Raw genomic sequence first — 15520 nt, forward strand, 5'->3', positions numbered from 1 at the left:
ACAATCTGAACCTAAAGTAAATGATAAAACTAACTTTGTGCTAATCCATAAGAGATCTCAAGTGTGCAGCCTTTACTACTGACTTTCATTTAACCAGCTGTCTCAAAAAGAAAGTGTCAAAATGCCAACTCTAAAACATCACTAAGGTGATCTCAAAAGAATAGTGTTAACAGCAAGTTAGAAGACCTTCAAAGATGATGTAGATAGCCTTCAGAACTTGGTTTTACAGTGTAGAAAATTAGAAACTAGGAAGAAGAGAAGGCAGGGAAGAAGAAAGGGGGGGGGGGGGAGAATAAGATGAGAGAGAAAGAGGGGAGGGATACGGCTAAGGGCTTTCCCCAATGTCCTTCATCTGTCTCACACTAACCCTTAGGCATCATACCATTCCCAATTGCATCACACAGCAACACATCAAACTTGGGATGACCTTACAAGCTATTACATTTATATAATGAGATGTAGAAAATAAAATAATGAAAGAAACAACTTAGAGGATAGTCCAATCCACGGTATGGGGAACTTCTACAGAAATAAAACTAAATAAAAGGAAAGATCTTATATTTTTAAGATTCATATCAAGTTATGAATCTTAATTAGAACATGTCATTGACTACCACATTTCAATTTAGAACATGTCAGGAATGGAAGTGGATTTTTCATGAGAGGGCAACAACCAAAAAAAAAAAGTTGGCATTAATGCTGCGAAGCCCTCCATAAACTTTTGGATAATTCAATAATAGACATTTATGGGTTGGGGAAAGAGAGGGAAAAGGAACCAGATTGAGAGAATCTAAGGAAGGGGAAGATGAGAGAGAAAGGAGCCTCCACTGGGTTAGGAATTTTCATAACCTCCTCCCATCCAACCACCCCACCCCCACACAAAAAACAAGAGGGAAAAAAACCTTCGAGGTATCACTAATTGATCGGAGGGATCTTTAGGTTATGAATACTTATGAAGTGAGGTAAAGCATTATCATTGTCTCAACTATAGTCATTTTGCCAAATTTATCCCTAGAATTCCAAAGACATCATCAAAACCAAGTAGCCAAAACAGATATTGAATATTATGGGCAACTCCCAACTGAAAATGTGGTTGAGAGCAACCAACTAATGACAATGAAGATTAACAAGAGGAAGCTCATGGATCAACATGTCTTGTTGTTGGTTCCATGAACTGACGACAAATGATGAACATAAAGATCTAGGCACCTGTGAAGTTTGATATAGTAGAAGACAAGGGGGAACTAAAGACGACTTTATGAGCACTACATTTCGTTTTACACCTGCTTTTGTGGTTTTGAATACATAAAACTTCAAGACTAACAAACTAGAAAAGTTAGATTTCAAGATTAACCAGAGATTTAACTACCAAGGCTTGGTTCAGCTTTGGTTCAAGTTGTCACATTTATGCAATTCTAACCCATTTCAAATTTTAAGGGCACCCGGGTCTTTTCCATTTTTTCTAGTTAGTCCTAGTCTCCTAGACTATATTCAAAAGCCTCCACCAGGTTTTCAAATCTTTCATGGATCCTATGGAGTACTTGAAAGTACTAACAGAGCATTCTTCGGGGTGGGGGGGGGGGGGTGGGGGGGGTGTCAAGGCCATAGTAGAAAAGACAATAGCTAAAAAGTGGAGCCAAATATTTCATTTAGAGAGAAAATAAATAAATAAATAAAAGGATGGTGAGAGAAATATGTCAAAAAAGGTAAAGGACTGGTTGAAAAACAGAACTGGATGGCTTATGTTTTAAATGTGGTTTCCAAATAAAGGCAGCATCTTCTTATGAACCAAGGAAATATTACATAATACCAGAATGACTGAATCTAATGTTCAAACTTCAAACAACATATATGACAACAAAATTCTTTTCTTTTCTTTTTGGGTATGAATGTGCAACAGATTTAACAGCATATATTGGGCAATATGCCAATTAATTCACAGATATGCAAAAACAAGGCATAAATTTCCAAAGATCTCATTCTCTTCATCTTATCACAAAACAGGATAAAAGACTCAACTAGTTTGATAGGAATTAGAGGAAACAAATGACAGCATACATGGAAACAGATTCATAAATTTACATATATTCATTTTATGTACACTTCTTGAGACTTTTAGTCTTTTTTCGAGTCAAATTAGAAATTTTAGAAGGTCTATATCTATGTAATGCATACCCCGTCAAGAGATTATTTGAGTAATGGATATGACTTTTTATGAGAGCTTCAATGCTGTTTGGCGGTGCATTCGACTAAGGCCATTCCTTTCTTTGATTTCTTTCTTTATCTTCACTTCTTCTCTTTTCTTTCCCAAGAGTAACTTCTATTGTTCAACTTGCTATTCAAGAATATCTTCAACAATAGTAAGTGAATTATTTCCAATCCCAATTCTTCTTCTAATAATGATCTTACTGTTCTTCTAATTCCCCTTCCTAAAAGCCCAACATAGCAGCCCAATTCCAGGTCTGCATCAGGCAGGATTGTAAACTGGTACCAAAACATGTTTCACAGGGACAAATTGAATACTGAGTGGCTATAAAATCACACTACGCTCAATCTTGTATTATTAATCTACAATTCACAATAAAAACTGATCTTTCATGACGTTTGAGAATCATATAATTTTGTGCAAGTCCAGCCATTTGTTAGTAGTAATATTGACCTATAACCAAAATTTTATTTAAAAAAAACAGGGAAGAAGAAAACGCAATGCTTACAAGCGTACTTCCATTACAGCAACCCACTTATTTAAGAATCAATACTTCAATAAGTAGATGCAATATAAATTTTCCATACAAGTGTCACATTGCAGAACTTGGTCTTAGAAAAGAAACGAGTAGTTTCTTAAAACAAAACAAATGTAAGATGGGGGGCAACAAATCGTTCAATATCAGATAAAGCAGAAAAGGGTAGTGGATCTAAGGATACCTCGTGGGATCTCCATGGGCAGCTAACCAAGGCTCCACTATAGTCGCACCAAATGTGTCAATGATATGTCGATGGATATCAGATCTCTGGACTTCAGAACCGCCATAACGTTTCCTCAAAAGAGAATTACCATAGCTGTTGCAACGATGGAGACTGTCCTGGTCATTGATGGAAGAATGTGGAGAATCAAGACCAAAGGACCTCTCAGAAGCCTTGATCTTAGCCCTAGATTGGAGTTTGGAATCAGAATCGGATGCAGCAAGGCATGTCTTAGGGAGGAAGATACGGACGGAAAGGGAAGTGAAAGGATCAATGTGAATGTCTTTGGTGGCAACACTGTCGACGAAGGTAGGATTTGTGGCAGCGACTGATTATTCGGGGAGCGTAGTCACACCAAAAGGCTTATCAAACTTGTAATCAACCAAAGAACTTTGGCAATGATTCAGCAAACGTTGTTTGTGGAGGAATTTGAAAAATACACTATATAACTTCACAACAACGCTAGGCATCTCTCCTTCTTTCTCAGTTGATTAAGGAGAGATGATGGGTAACAGTATCGACTGCTGAACTCGTTGGTTGCCTCTTCCTTCAAGCTTCAGGTAAACCTTCGCCTTGAGCACCACCGTTTGTCGAAAGAACGCAAGACTCGTTTGAGGTTATCGTTCCGTCAGCGTGAATCCACCGATGTCTCACCTTTTATAGTGAGGGTAGAATCAGCTCATTCCACCCCATCTCCAGGACTCGGCTCATTCACATTTTTAGCCTAAAAGTTGAAATCGCTGGATTCATTAACCGCCCAATGTTTTCCAACCAAACGGGGTCAAAAAACCAATTCATGAATCCAAGGATTTGAAGTTGCTGTAGCTCTGTCCCTCTATACTGATCCCTCTCCCTATCAACTAAATCACAGTAGGCTGACTCAGAAGAGAAAAAAACACCAGTGGAAGCTGAACCCCATGTCTGCTGGTCCTCTTTAGGAAGAAGGGCTAACCTAATCCTCATGAAAACATTCTCTGATAAGGTCATTGTTCCAAGTTCTATTGGCTTGGTCTATGAGGTCTGCCAGCCAAGTAACCCTGTTAGACCCTAAGTGAACAGTGTCACAGTCCCTTTTGACCTTGGAGTATTCTAAGAAGTTTGCTGGGACGTTGGGTGCGCTTGCATCTGCAGTTTTGAAGGATTGAAGATTTTATTTAGTTTCTTTTTTCCCCCATTTTATTTGTAGAGATGAGGATCAGTCTATACTTGGCATATTTACTTTCTTAAAATTAATGATTTCTATTATTTTATGCAAACTGGATAGCTAGTGCCACAGCTCTTAAAATACACAAGGCAGTACTCAACCCCCAACCCTGACCCGCCATGGCCCCTAATGGCTAAATCACACCTCCACCTATTGTTGCCTCTTTTTCCTCTAGTTCAAAATTCACAATCGCTGTCCTGAGCTGCTGCTTCTGTTGAGACTATCAAGCTGAAGAGATGCCCGATAAGGGCTAAATCCACCTCAACCTATTGTTGCCTCTTTTTCTTTTACTTCAAATCCGCAATTGCTGTACTGAGTTGCTGCTTCCGTTGAGACCATCAAGCTGAAGAGAACTCACTCCCAAGCTATTGATATAGGCCTGCTGCTGCTCCTCTAACAAAACCAGGTAGGTGACTGAATTTAATTGGTTTAAAAGTCCATCTCCCATCCCCTCCATCATCCAAATTGCTCCATAAACTACTAAGCTTCTTAATTGAGTCCACCTCCATAACTGAAGTTCTAGCCATCAAAATCAACTAGAATTCTAGCAAAGTCCAGGGTTTGGTGCTCCAAATATACTGGGGAGATGATGACCATGGAAAAATAAAGCACCAAAGGGCTTGACATCAGACTGCTCTACAGAAAAATAGAGAAAGCTTAAAAGGTGTCAAGGATCACCCGGAGTGGGAACCTCAAGGCTGAGATCAATCAGATCAAGCACTGATCCTACCTGCCTTTATCAAATATAAGACAAAATATTATTATTAAACGGAGAAGAAGATGAGAAACAAAAGCTCTTTCATTAATCAAATGCCCCTTACAAGCTCATACAGAAGAATCAAAATTAGATTCCTACATTAAAAAGACATAACCCAAATCCTTCACCTATTAGGTAATTCAAACTGCCTAGGAAACTAAAACAAACTCTAAACAAAGTCCTAATCCAACCTACTGAACACTTGCTAGAAAACTACCAGAATTAGTTAAACTGGACCATTGGTTGAACAAGTTCAATTAAAGAACAATGTCAACAAAGTAAATGCGTGTAATTAGAACATCTAATCTGGTGCACAACCTGATTACCCATATGTTGGGTCCATAAAGTCGGCCATAACATCAGAAGACCCCATGGGAGCAATGACAAGCCAACATGAATATAACCAACCCTAGAATTATTCTGAAAAAACAAGCTTATCCAATCATGATCTGCAACAGAACCTCAGTAGTCTCTTTCTATCCCACTCATTCTAAAATTAATTGCATTTTCTTGACAAATACATATGTTACCCATGTAACTTCTTATCCATGAGCATATGCTGACATAATCGCCACAAGAAAAACAGACCAAACAAGTTTCTTTATTCAATTCTCAGAAAATGAGACATTCTCCTCAAATCTGTATCTAATTTCAATTTGGCAAAATGATCCCTCCTGCCTAGCATCCTCTCATAAGAAATTATTCTCGAATTGTTTCCAGCAGTAGTCCTTCTATTATTTTGGGAAATGGCAACGATTTAGTAACGTAAAAGCCCCATGTGAAGTTTTTTCATAATCTAGTCCACATTTACTAGACAAAGTGCCACTAGTTGTTCTTAACTAATAGTGATTAAGGTTCAAAATTACGTGGCCCCACAAACACAATGTAGAAGACTCGAAATAATGCAATACCACAAGTTCAAAGCAAGCCTCCAATTTCCAAAGGCAGAAACACAAGAGAAAGGTTCCCAAGAAATTTAGCAATCCCATTAAAGAGAAGTGCAACAGGATGAAAAATTATGTATCACATTGCCACTAGCCTTTTTTTTTTTTTTTTTGCTTCAGGTGACTATTTTTACTCCTCATTTGTGCACATCTGGTAATATAACTACATACGTCCTCAATATTGTCTAATTTGCTAGTTAAAGATAGACATGTAAAATTTGAAATCCTAGTACATTGATTATGTATTCCTTGGTTCAAATTACATTAGAAAGGAACTAGAATGCACCGAAGAAGTTCAAACAATTAGTTCAGAAGGCAAACAAGCCCACACAGTGCCAATGAGTTACAACTATAACAGCAATACATGGAGAAATATACTAAAACCAATTTAGAAAAATAAAAAACAGAAAGCAGTGTTTCTTGAATCTTGCTTACTAGGCATAACTGACCAGATTATGCCAGACACCTACTTGTACAAAAAGAATAGATAGACAACAATCGACACCTCAGCTGTTCAAAATCTCCTAAAGAGTCTCCAAGGACCTGCATATTATAAGGAAGCTTCATCGGAATAAATTAAACCAGTCTAATCCATAGCATCCAGATAAAGTTACAAATTCGACTAATATCTTAAAAAGAAGCAGAAGTTCACTTCCGAAATTACCTCCTTGGTAAATTGCTACTGTTATCAATGTTTTCTCTTATTTTTAGATTTTGGTTGGATCTTTCCATATGCCATAAGCCTTGAATGGCATGGTTTGAGTTCAGCATGACGGCGCCTTCTCCTTACTCCCTTGGAATATACCCACTTCACCATTCAGTTGGAGTGCTTCCTCCTGCTCCTTGGAACCTGTTGCTGGAGCTTTTGTGAGATCACCAACCTTTGACTTATGCTTGAGGCCAGCCTTCTGAACCTTCTCATTTACTCCTTGGAGAAGCATCTTATTCTTCACCTTCTGCTCATATCTCTTGATCCTAGGTACCTTCCATTCCCTTTCTTGGTAAGGAGCAAGCTTTTTCAAGGAAACATACTGATTCAAATCCTTGTCATCCATGATTAGAACTTCTGCAGCACTCAACCCATATCTCTTGGGTGGAACTGAAGCATATTTGAATCGTGTCTTTATGTCCCCTATTGTATCTTCATAGTCTAAATTATAGTACTCATCCCATGCTTTATCCTGGAAGGCCTTCTCCTGAAGAGAAATTTTGTGCTTCCTCTTGCGCTTACCTCGTTCATGAGGATCCTTTTCCTCTTGGTGCTGGTCATCTGAGCCTTCAACATCCATCGGGTCAGCTTTGCTTTCTGAGGCCTCCTCCTCCTCAGCAGAATCCCCTATATCCCAACCTTTTGGAAGCCCAAGCAACTCATCTTCTTTATCAAAATTGGGCTTCTTAAGATCATCATCATCTACATCCTGATCGCTGCAAAAATCAGGATCCACATCCTGTGCGTTATAATAATCTTCACCAAATATTTTCTTCATCTTCTTATCGAACTCCTCAGGATCAAATTCTTCCTCCAGATCATCTTCATCCAATGCACAAACCCCACCATCGGATATACCAGCAATGGACCGTACTTTTTGTAGCTTCTCCATGATTTCCTTCTTCTTCAGGTTCTTTAAATGTTTGAGTTCCTCTTTCCTCTCGAGTTCTGCCTGAGCCATCCGCTCCTTCTTGCTCTTCCTTTGCAGTTTCCGGGCATTCTCCTTTTTCCGAACTGAACCCTCTGTGATTCGCGAGTGACCCAACACGCGATCCTCCGCACCCTCCTCGTAACGGAAGTTGTACTCTGCTTCGTATTTCTCTTGCTTCTCCACTTCTTCCTCATCTTCTGAGACATCATATAATTCGGGACCTTTATCATCTTTGTCCACCCACATCTTTTTCAGGAAAAAGTTTTTCAAAAAGATCTCATTCTCATCCAAATTTTCGTCCTTACCAAAATATTCGTCAAGCCTATTCTGAATTTCATCATCATTCCCACCTTCAGCATCTTCCAAATCCTCACCCTGATTTCCTTTCTTTTCCTTGAAGAGATCTCCACCATCATCATCGGAAGCCTCTTCAGCCACATTCAAGAGAGCCTGTCGATGCTCCTCCAGTGTCTTCCGAATAACTCTTCACATGAGATTCTGCATTACGTTCTTCGAACTCGGGTCCTTCTTCAATCAGATGTTTCGCCACTACGTCCTTCAAATACATAGGCTTATCCTTTTTTGTCGATTTGGGCTTCTCCTCCTCCTCCTCCTCCTCCTCTTCTTCTTCTTCGCCATCTTTGTCTTCATCAGATTCGAAGAGTTTCGCATCTTTCTGCATAAGAATTGGATCCCTATTCTTAACCTTAACAAGAGCATTTAGGAACTCTAACTCTTTCTTACCTGAAACAATCAAATCATCCTCCTCCTCTTCATTGTCATCGGATTCTGAAGAACTGTCCCCGGAGTCTCCAGCCAGCCCTTTCTTCTTCAGCTCTTCCAATCTCTGCAATTCCTCTCTTTTCCTATTGTATTCAAAACGGTGAGCAAATTCTTTGTTGATTTCGATCGTAGAGTTGTTGCCATCATCGTCAGAGCCACTGCCGTCGAATAAGTTCAACACCATTATTTTCAGGGACTATTGACCCAGTCGGAGCCCTAATTGCGACCTTCACGCTGTGAAATTCTAAGAAGACAACATTAGAACTGAGGAAACTGAGTTTAGGGTTTAACGGTTCCGGATCTTTACGTACTGTTTATCCTGGCCGTTGGATGGACATTAGGTATGATGATTTAATATTAACCGTTAGATAGCGTACATGTTGAAAATAATAATAGAATAACAACTTAAAATGATAAATCGATGCCGCGAACTCAATCTTCCAAACCAAATGAATCAAAATCGCAGTGGTTCATTTTTTGAATCTTCTTTGCCTCTCAAAAGAAATTGCAAGAACGATTGCTGGAAGGAGGAGAACGAAACCAAAATCGATTAACACGGTAAGTCTAACCGTTTCATTCGAAGGAACAGAGGAAGTACATACAAGAGAGAACCAGGTATGCATTCTCCCTACGAACTCGGTGGGATTTGGGTTTGGATTGATAACGGGTAAAGGCTTGTTTATGTTCTCTTGGTACATATAATGTATCAATTTAGGTTTTAGGTTTTAGGTTTTGGATGTGCTGCATTATCTTGGCATCATCCCGAGCTGTGAAGGATGGAGGATTCACATTCGGGTTGTTAAACCGAACCTCCACCAAGAAATAAACAAAGGGTCAGAAAAACTTATATTTTTCTGTAATTGATAGAATAAGTTCCAAGCTTTGTAATTTAACTCTTAAGGCATAGTACCTGCAGTTCACATTTCAAAGCTGAAGTGCACAACATATAAGCTCTGCTTTGGGTTTACGTCGATGTTTGAATAAAGTTCCATGGAGTAATCCATGCGAGGTCAACTGTGTCAATGTGCTTAACCAAACCCACTTAGAACCCATGGACTAGAAGGCATGTAAAAGACTGTATAATTATTGTTCATTTTGAAAATAAAAAAGAAGGCACAGTATGGAGTTGCTGAACTAACCTTTTCTTTTCGTTTTGGGAAAGCAATGGAGCTTTCAATGGTTTGACTAATTTGGCTTGGTTTTCTTGTTTAGTTTTTACTTTTCTAAAATCAAAGAGTCCAACTTATATATCAAAAAGAATCCTTAATGACAATAACTCTGGCCTTCTAGTCTTCAAAATGTAATGAATAGGAAAGAAGATAGAAGGCATGCTGCATTTTCCCCTTGAACTAGGGGACATGGGGTTGGAATGATTACAGATTAACATGTATTCCCTTGGTACAGATAATGAATCAATTTATTTAGGTTATAGGTTTTAGGTGAATCCTTAGCTCAAACGGAAGAGCACCTAGAAATTTTCTAAGGTATGATGGTTCGATCCCATCAGGATTCATTGCTTACAATAGTGTACGAAAACTGCATATAGACAACTCTTCTGATGCATATAGCTCAGACTGCAAACATTAAGACAAGTTTTGTGTCTTTCAGCAGCTACATTGTGCTTGTGAGTGTCAAAACTTGGAATAGGTCATCCCTCTAGGGATCTTATGAGACCAGGCTTTACAGCATATGAAGTGAGATGATTTTGAACACATTATGGTGAATTGAGGTCGTATAAACAGCAAGATGCTTTCTTCATAAAAAGAAGAAATGGGGCATTGCAGCATAAGGACTATTACAATATTAAGTTTGTATTTTGATGGTCCCTATATCTATTTTATTTATTTATGATTCATGATAGAGTAGTGATGTTTAATTTGTCAGCTGAAATTCTCTTCCAAAGATTGTGGATGGGAAGTTATTGATTGTTCTTTCTAAACATTAAGATTGTGATATGCTTTGATGAATTTAATATTCAGTCAAGATCTTTTTTCTTTTCCAGTTTTTCATTCCAAAATTTTAGCTATATATACATAAAGGCCAAAAAAATAAAATTTAGCTCGTGGGGATTCCAAACAGACTTATTATCATGACAGAGTTGTAGGACTGCTTTCACCCAAAAAAAATAAAGTTCTAGGACTGCTCAGTGGAAAATTTTCAGGTAGCTCTTAAGGAGAATGATCAACAGATTTAACTCATCAATCCAACAAACCTGTAAACCTCTGGTGATCTTTTTAAGCTATCATCACCTGTTCTGATTGTTTTTTTTTTTTTGGGTCGAAACCTCTTGTGATCTTTAGCTTGCCTAAATGTATTATTCCAGTTTTCTAATTCCACAATACACACACAAATCACAAATGGAATCATGGAACTATGACGCCCAAAACATGATCCCATGTGTAAGAATATCATTGAGAATACCCAACCAATGACGAAAGTTTTGTCTTCAAGGGGAAGACAGAAACAATTTCCAATTTCATCACCTTACTTTTATTATAGAGCACCTCGTGGTAGTAATCAGACCAATGATAAACTAGCTCATTCACTAATCATCTGAGCTAAACCAACACAAATAAAAACATAATTAGGAAATTGGAGGAACACAAAATTTTAATACTAATGAACAACTTAATGAAGGAGTGAAGCTCTTGTTTTTGGCTTCTAGAAGGAACTAGTTAGACAACCAATCCAAAATCCTAGAGTATGGTCTTGAGATTTGACAAGCTTCTACTTCCACAGTATAGATTAGTTTCTTTAGCTTGGCTGCTACACATGCTCATCATTTGGTTTTGATAAGGAGCTTTCTATTCTAGACAGGAAATATAACTAGAATTCTATAATATGGACAATGGATATTATATGGACAATTTTATTTGAAAATCTATATCAATGTAAACCAAAACTTGCAATGTTACTTCTTCCTCTTCCCATAGGATATTTTGTTCCTTCAATGGTTTGCACGCATACTTATTACATAGCAATGAAACTAAGAGTATGAACAATGGATTATATATACTTTGCAATCTTGATGTCTTCGTCTTGTTAACAGGGATTAAAAAAGCTCTTCTCTATAAAGTGAAGTAGGTGGATATGTCAGGATAAACTTGACTAAACCAAAAAACTTTTTGGTTCTCATTGATGTAGGGTTTCAACTTAACGTTATCTTCTTGATGAATTTAAGCTCTGAGTTATAATCTCAGCTTCAGTGATTGATCAATAAGAAAATATGATAGTACCACAGTGGCATTGGTTAAAACATAATTTTCAATAAGTTCCTGATTAAAATGTTTCACCTCCCAACTCTAGAAGAAAAAGAATTCTCAAAACATCTAAGTTACATACAATCTCTTCTAAATATTTGTTTTTTAGTAATTGGGTCGGAATTTAAGATGACAATGGTGTATATAAATAACTTGTTCTTTAATATGCATTTGACCACAGGGATTCAAGTACACAGTAGCTAAAAAAATGAAATTTTTGTATATAAGAAGAATAAAAGGTTAAAAAAAAAAAAAAGTAAGATTTTCTTTTTGTTCGCTCTGCTTTTTTATTTTTTATTGGCCTCTGCTTCAACACCTTTCCCTGTTTTCTCTAAAAACAAGCCCTAAACCTTTGTTGTTTATTGATTTGTGCCATGGCTTCATGTTCTTCTTATGAATCTTCAGTTCATGGTTCTCTTTCTTCAACGTGTGCGACAGTCCACTCAAAATGATGTGATCAATAGAGCCTTTGGCTCCCTTCAACAAGTTGGAAGATCACTTGGTGGAGGTATAAGCGACTCACTTGGACCATTTCCATTGTCTACTAAAAATGCCATCTTAAGTCCCCATGTCGTGTGTACTTCTAGATGACAATGCAAGAACCAGACACCTATCAACACAGCAAGAGAGAAGCCATTAAAATAGTTCAAGGTCGATCTTCAGTTCTGTAGATGACGATGAGTAGTGAGAATTTTACCTGGATTATCAGCTGTGAATCTCATTGCAACCCAACCACCCGATGGAACTCCAATGGTGTTCCTTTCAACTGGGTCAACAAGATTGAATTTTTTGGGATCCTTTTTGGGATTGAAATTCCCAAGACCTCTTCCAACCTGGAAGAAGTTGAAGCCATGAAGATGGATAGGATGGTTCTCTGGAGCAATGACCCCTGTATCTTGTAATACAAGTTCAACCGTTGCATTATAAGGTAGCCTGTAAAGCCTTGTACCATTCAAGGTGTTCATGTTTGCCGGCGCAGTACCCGGTGGGTTACCGGTATAATTGAAAGTGATGGGTGGGTTTCCAGGGAAATCAGTAGTGAATACTCCACTGACGTTGAAGTAATGTGCTTGAAGCAATGCAAATGTTGGCATGACAAAGCTGATATTGTTGATATCTGCAACTACTTTGGTTCCATTGACACAAGTAGCACAAGGATTGATACCAAGTCCTACTGTGAATAGAAGATTATGATCCACAGTTAATGGTACCTTGGCTGGATACAGTTTCGAATTTAAGCTTTTGATAGAAGTGATGAATTTGTTTGCAACTGCGGTTGCATTCTGTGGGGGAGGTTGGGTAAGGGTGGTTGCAGAAGAAGATAAGGTGCCGGAGTAGTGAACTGTTGCTGTTGCAGTCGTATTGTCAACTGCAACTGGAGAGTCCATGAAAGGAGAAACTACAACTAAGTATTTTCCGGCACTACGGTCGGCGGTGAGTAGGACATTTGTGGTCTGGCCAGGGGTGAGGAGTAAGGTGTCTGTGGTGAAGGGCTTGGTGTAGACGGCATCAACTTCCACCACTGTCAGGTTATGACCAGCGACCTTGAAGAAGAGCTCCTCGTTCAGTGCAGCATTGACGATTCGTAGCAAGTATGTCTTTCCACTCTCTACTTGTAACTTGAATCCTCCTGTACCTTCATTCCATTATCAATCAATTCATCAAATGTTTAAAGAACTTAATAATCCACCCATACATCAAAATCTTAATTCAGAAACTTATAAGAGGATTATGATTACCTTGTGAGGAGCAAGGAGAGAGTGGCCCTGGGTGGCCATTAATGGTGTGTGCATCAGAGACATTTGGTGCTGTACCAGATGCCATGGCCTGGTTGATAACGGTTTCGGTGTCGGATTTCCACCATTCAGCTAATATAACAACCACTTCTTTATCGGGTTTGGGAAACGGGTAAGGAATGCCCCGCTTAGGCAAGATGACGATGGCGCCATGAACGGAGACCCTTAGCCAGTTTATATGTGCATGCCACCAAAGTGTGCCTCTTTGGCCGGTGATGGTGAAGTTGTAGGTGTAGGACTGACCCGGCTGGATCGGGCATTGTGTGATGTATGCCGGCCCATCAGACCAACCCGTTCGAAGCTGTCGGACCCCATGCCTGTCGCCATTAAATTTAAATCTCCATTAATCCCCAGAAAATCACATAACTTAAGCTGGAATATCTATTTGACGATGGATAACGTGGTCATTTACATAGGTTGGTTGTCTCACCAGTGAACTGTAACGTTGTACTTGACGTGGTTTGTAACTTTGACAAGCACGTTATCGTCTTCTCTTGCGTAGAGTGTGGGCCCAGGGAAACGTCCGTTAACGGTGATAATTGGCTTGCTTGAACACAGTCTACTCATGTTTCTGGTCACAACCTGTATAAGCCAAATTAAAAAACTGAAATCTTCAAACCACCAGGTCTGGGTGGTGTAGTTGGTCATCACGCTAGTCTCACACACTAGAGGTCCCCGGTTCGAACCCGGGCTCAGACAAAAAAAAAATTTCAGTTGTGGAAAACTCCAGTTAAGCTTTAATTCTTTTTTAATTTGCATAACAAATATTATAATTTTAGGAAACCCAAAATTAAGCATTAATTCTTGCTTTTTAGCATAGAAAACTCTAATTTTCATTTTTTTTTCATGAAATAAAAAGTAGTAATCCTATCACATTAGAGGAATTTGATTCCTTACAAATGGTTTAAAGGTATTCTATTAGTCTTAGAATATCAATTGGGCATTATTCACAGAAGGTCAAAAACCTTCTTAATATGGCTTTTAGAAGTAGTTTAGCTAATCAATAAAACTAGAAGTAAGGGTAACTAGCTAAATTTGGAATACATTAAAAGTTGATAACAATGAATTTTAAGTTATTTTTATTATCTAATTACACATTTAAAAACAAATTCTAACCTTTAAAATCATAGATGGCTTTTACTTACATTGAACTTGTAATGTCGAACTCTACCCTCAACCATGAAAGGACACAAACAAGCCATCAGAAGAAACACACGAATCCAAGACTCCATCGCGCTGCTCTTTTTCTCTTTCTTCTTGGTTCCTCTTGGTGTTCTCATGAATGAATGGCAAAAACTAAGTTTATAAAGAGATGGGTTTTTGGCTGCCATGTCATTTTTCCTAGTTAGGTGAAGGAGATCCTTCGCTAACAAGATATTTTTCCTTATACCAAGTAGGAATTTGATCATTGAATGGTTTTCTTACATATTACATAAAGTAGTTTTATTCCCTATGTTCTTCTTCTTAAATAATTCTTCAAATAAGGTCTGTTCTTAAACTGTTCTACCACTTCAATCAATTCAAAGTTTGCAAAGTTAAAGCTAGCCGACCCTAACTACAAATTGGAGTTAGGTGGCATGGAAATGTAAGGTTAAAAGGGATTTCAAAGACTTAAGAAGTGAAGTGCTTATCACTTACACCTTAGAATAGGAGAAACAGTACAATCAGGATTTTAATACGGTCCACCTAGTCTATTTTTCATGCTTCATATGAAAACTGGAGTCTTTTTCTTATACCTTTCTTTCATTTTTTATTTTGGTTTTCTGGTCTTTGCTTTCCTGTAAAGGAACCTAAAAAAGTCATGTAAAAAATGGGATTTATGTATACCTTTCGTACATGATCTTGTAGTAGTAAAAGTGTTGTGCATGGTATGTTTTGGTTTTTATTTTATTATTATTTTTTTAATATAATATTGTATCACTACATTCTGTTTGCAATTCTATTAAAAAAAGACAGTTTTGAGATATCTATGTATATCTCTGTTTTTTAAATACCTGTCCAACATACTTGGCCCTCCCTTGTATCATCATAATGTTCTACATGAGAAGATAGTTTATCAAGTAAAACCCAACAAATTTAAGATTTTGTAATGATGCTTGGGGTTAGCTTAGCAAGATGAGCCAAACATTTCACCATCATCATCATGATTTGGTATATATATTTTGGAAGAAG

The 15520-nt window shown here is 38.0% G+C and overlaps 2 protein-coding genes and 1 non-coding gene across 4 annotated transcripts; 1 reads left to right on the plus strand and 2 right to left on the minus strand.

Annotated features, from left to right (window-relative positions):
- Window positions 1-1714: 1714 nt before the first annotated feature.
- On the minus strand, window positions 1715-8543 carry LOC149027757 (KRR1 family protein). Its single transcript, XM_089165550.1, is given in 3 exon segments — window positions 1715-6668; window positions 6670-7980; window positions 7982-8543. Coding segments are annotated over 3 exon segments (1917 nt in total). The 5' UTR covers window positions 8477-8543; the 3' UTR covers window positions 1715-6557.
- Window positions 8544-11695: 3152 nt separating this feature from the next.
- Window positions 11696-14634, minus strand: LOC149027758 (laccase-4-like). Of its 2 annotated transcripts, none has more exons than XM_089165572.1 (5): window positions 14494-14634; window positions 13779-13930; window positions 13292-13665; window positions 12250-13182; window positions 11696-12162 (listed from the first exon to the last, which is right to left on the minus strand). In XM_089165572.1, exons 1-5 carry the CDS (start codon window positions 14626-14628, stop codon window positions 12032-12034), a joined length of 1725 nt encoding a protein of 574 aa, XP_089021698.1. In that variant the 5' UTR covers window positions 14629-14634; the 3' UTR covers window positions 11696-12031. The 2 variants fall into 2 exon arrangements, with proteins under 2 accessions (XP_089021698.1, XP_089021689.1); XM_089165563.1 differs by having other exon boundaries at window positions 12250-13188.
- TRNAV-CAC (transfer RNA valine (anticodon CAC)) lies at window positions 13974-14047 on the plus strand. Its single transcript has one exon. It is a non-coding gene; the product is annotated as a tRNA-Val (tRNA).
- Window positions 14635-15520: the final 886 nt, after the last annotated feature.

The sequence above is a fragment of the Hakea prostrata genome, chromosome 1 (genome assembly GCF_041222555.1).
Source record: "Hakea prostrata isolate BN-2017 chromosome 1, UWA_Hpros_2, whole genome shotgun sequence".
Taxonomy (NCBI): Eukaryota; Viridiplantae; Streptophyta; class Magnoliopsida; order Proteales; family Proteaceae; genus Hakea; species Hakea prostrata.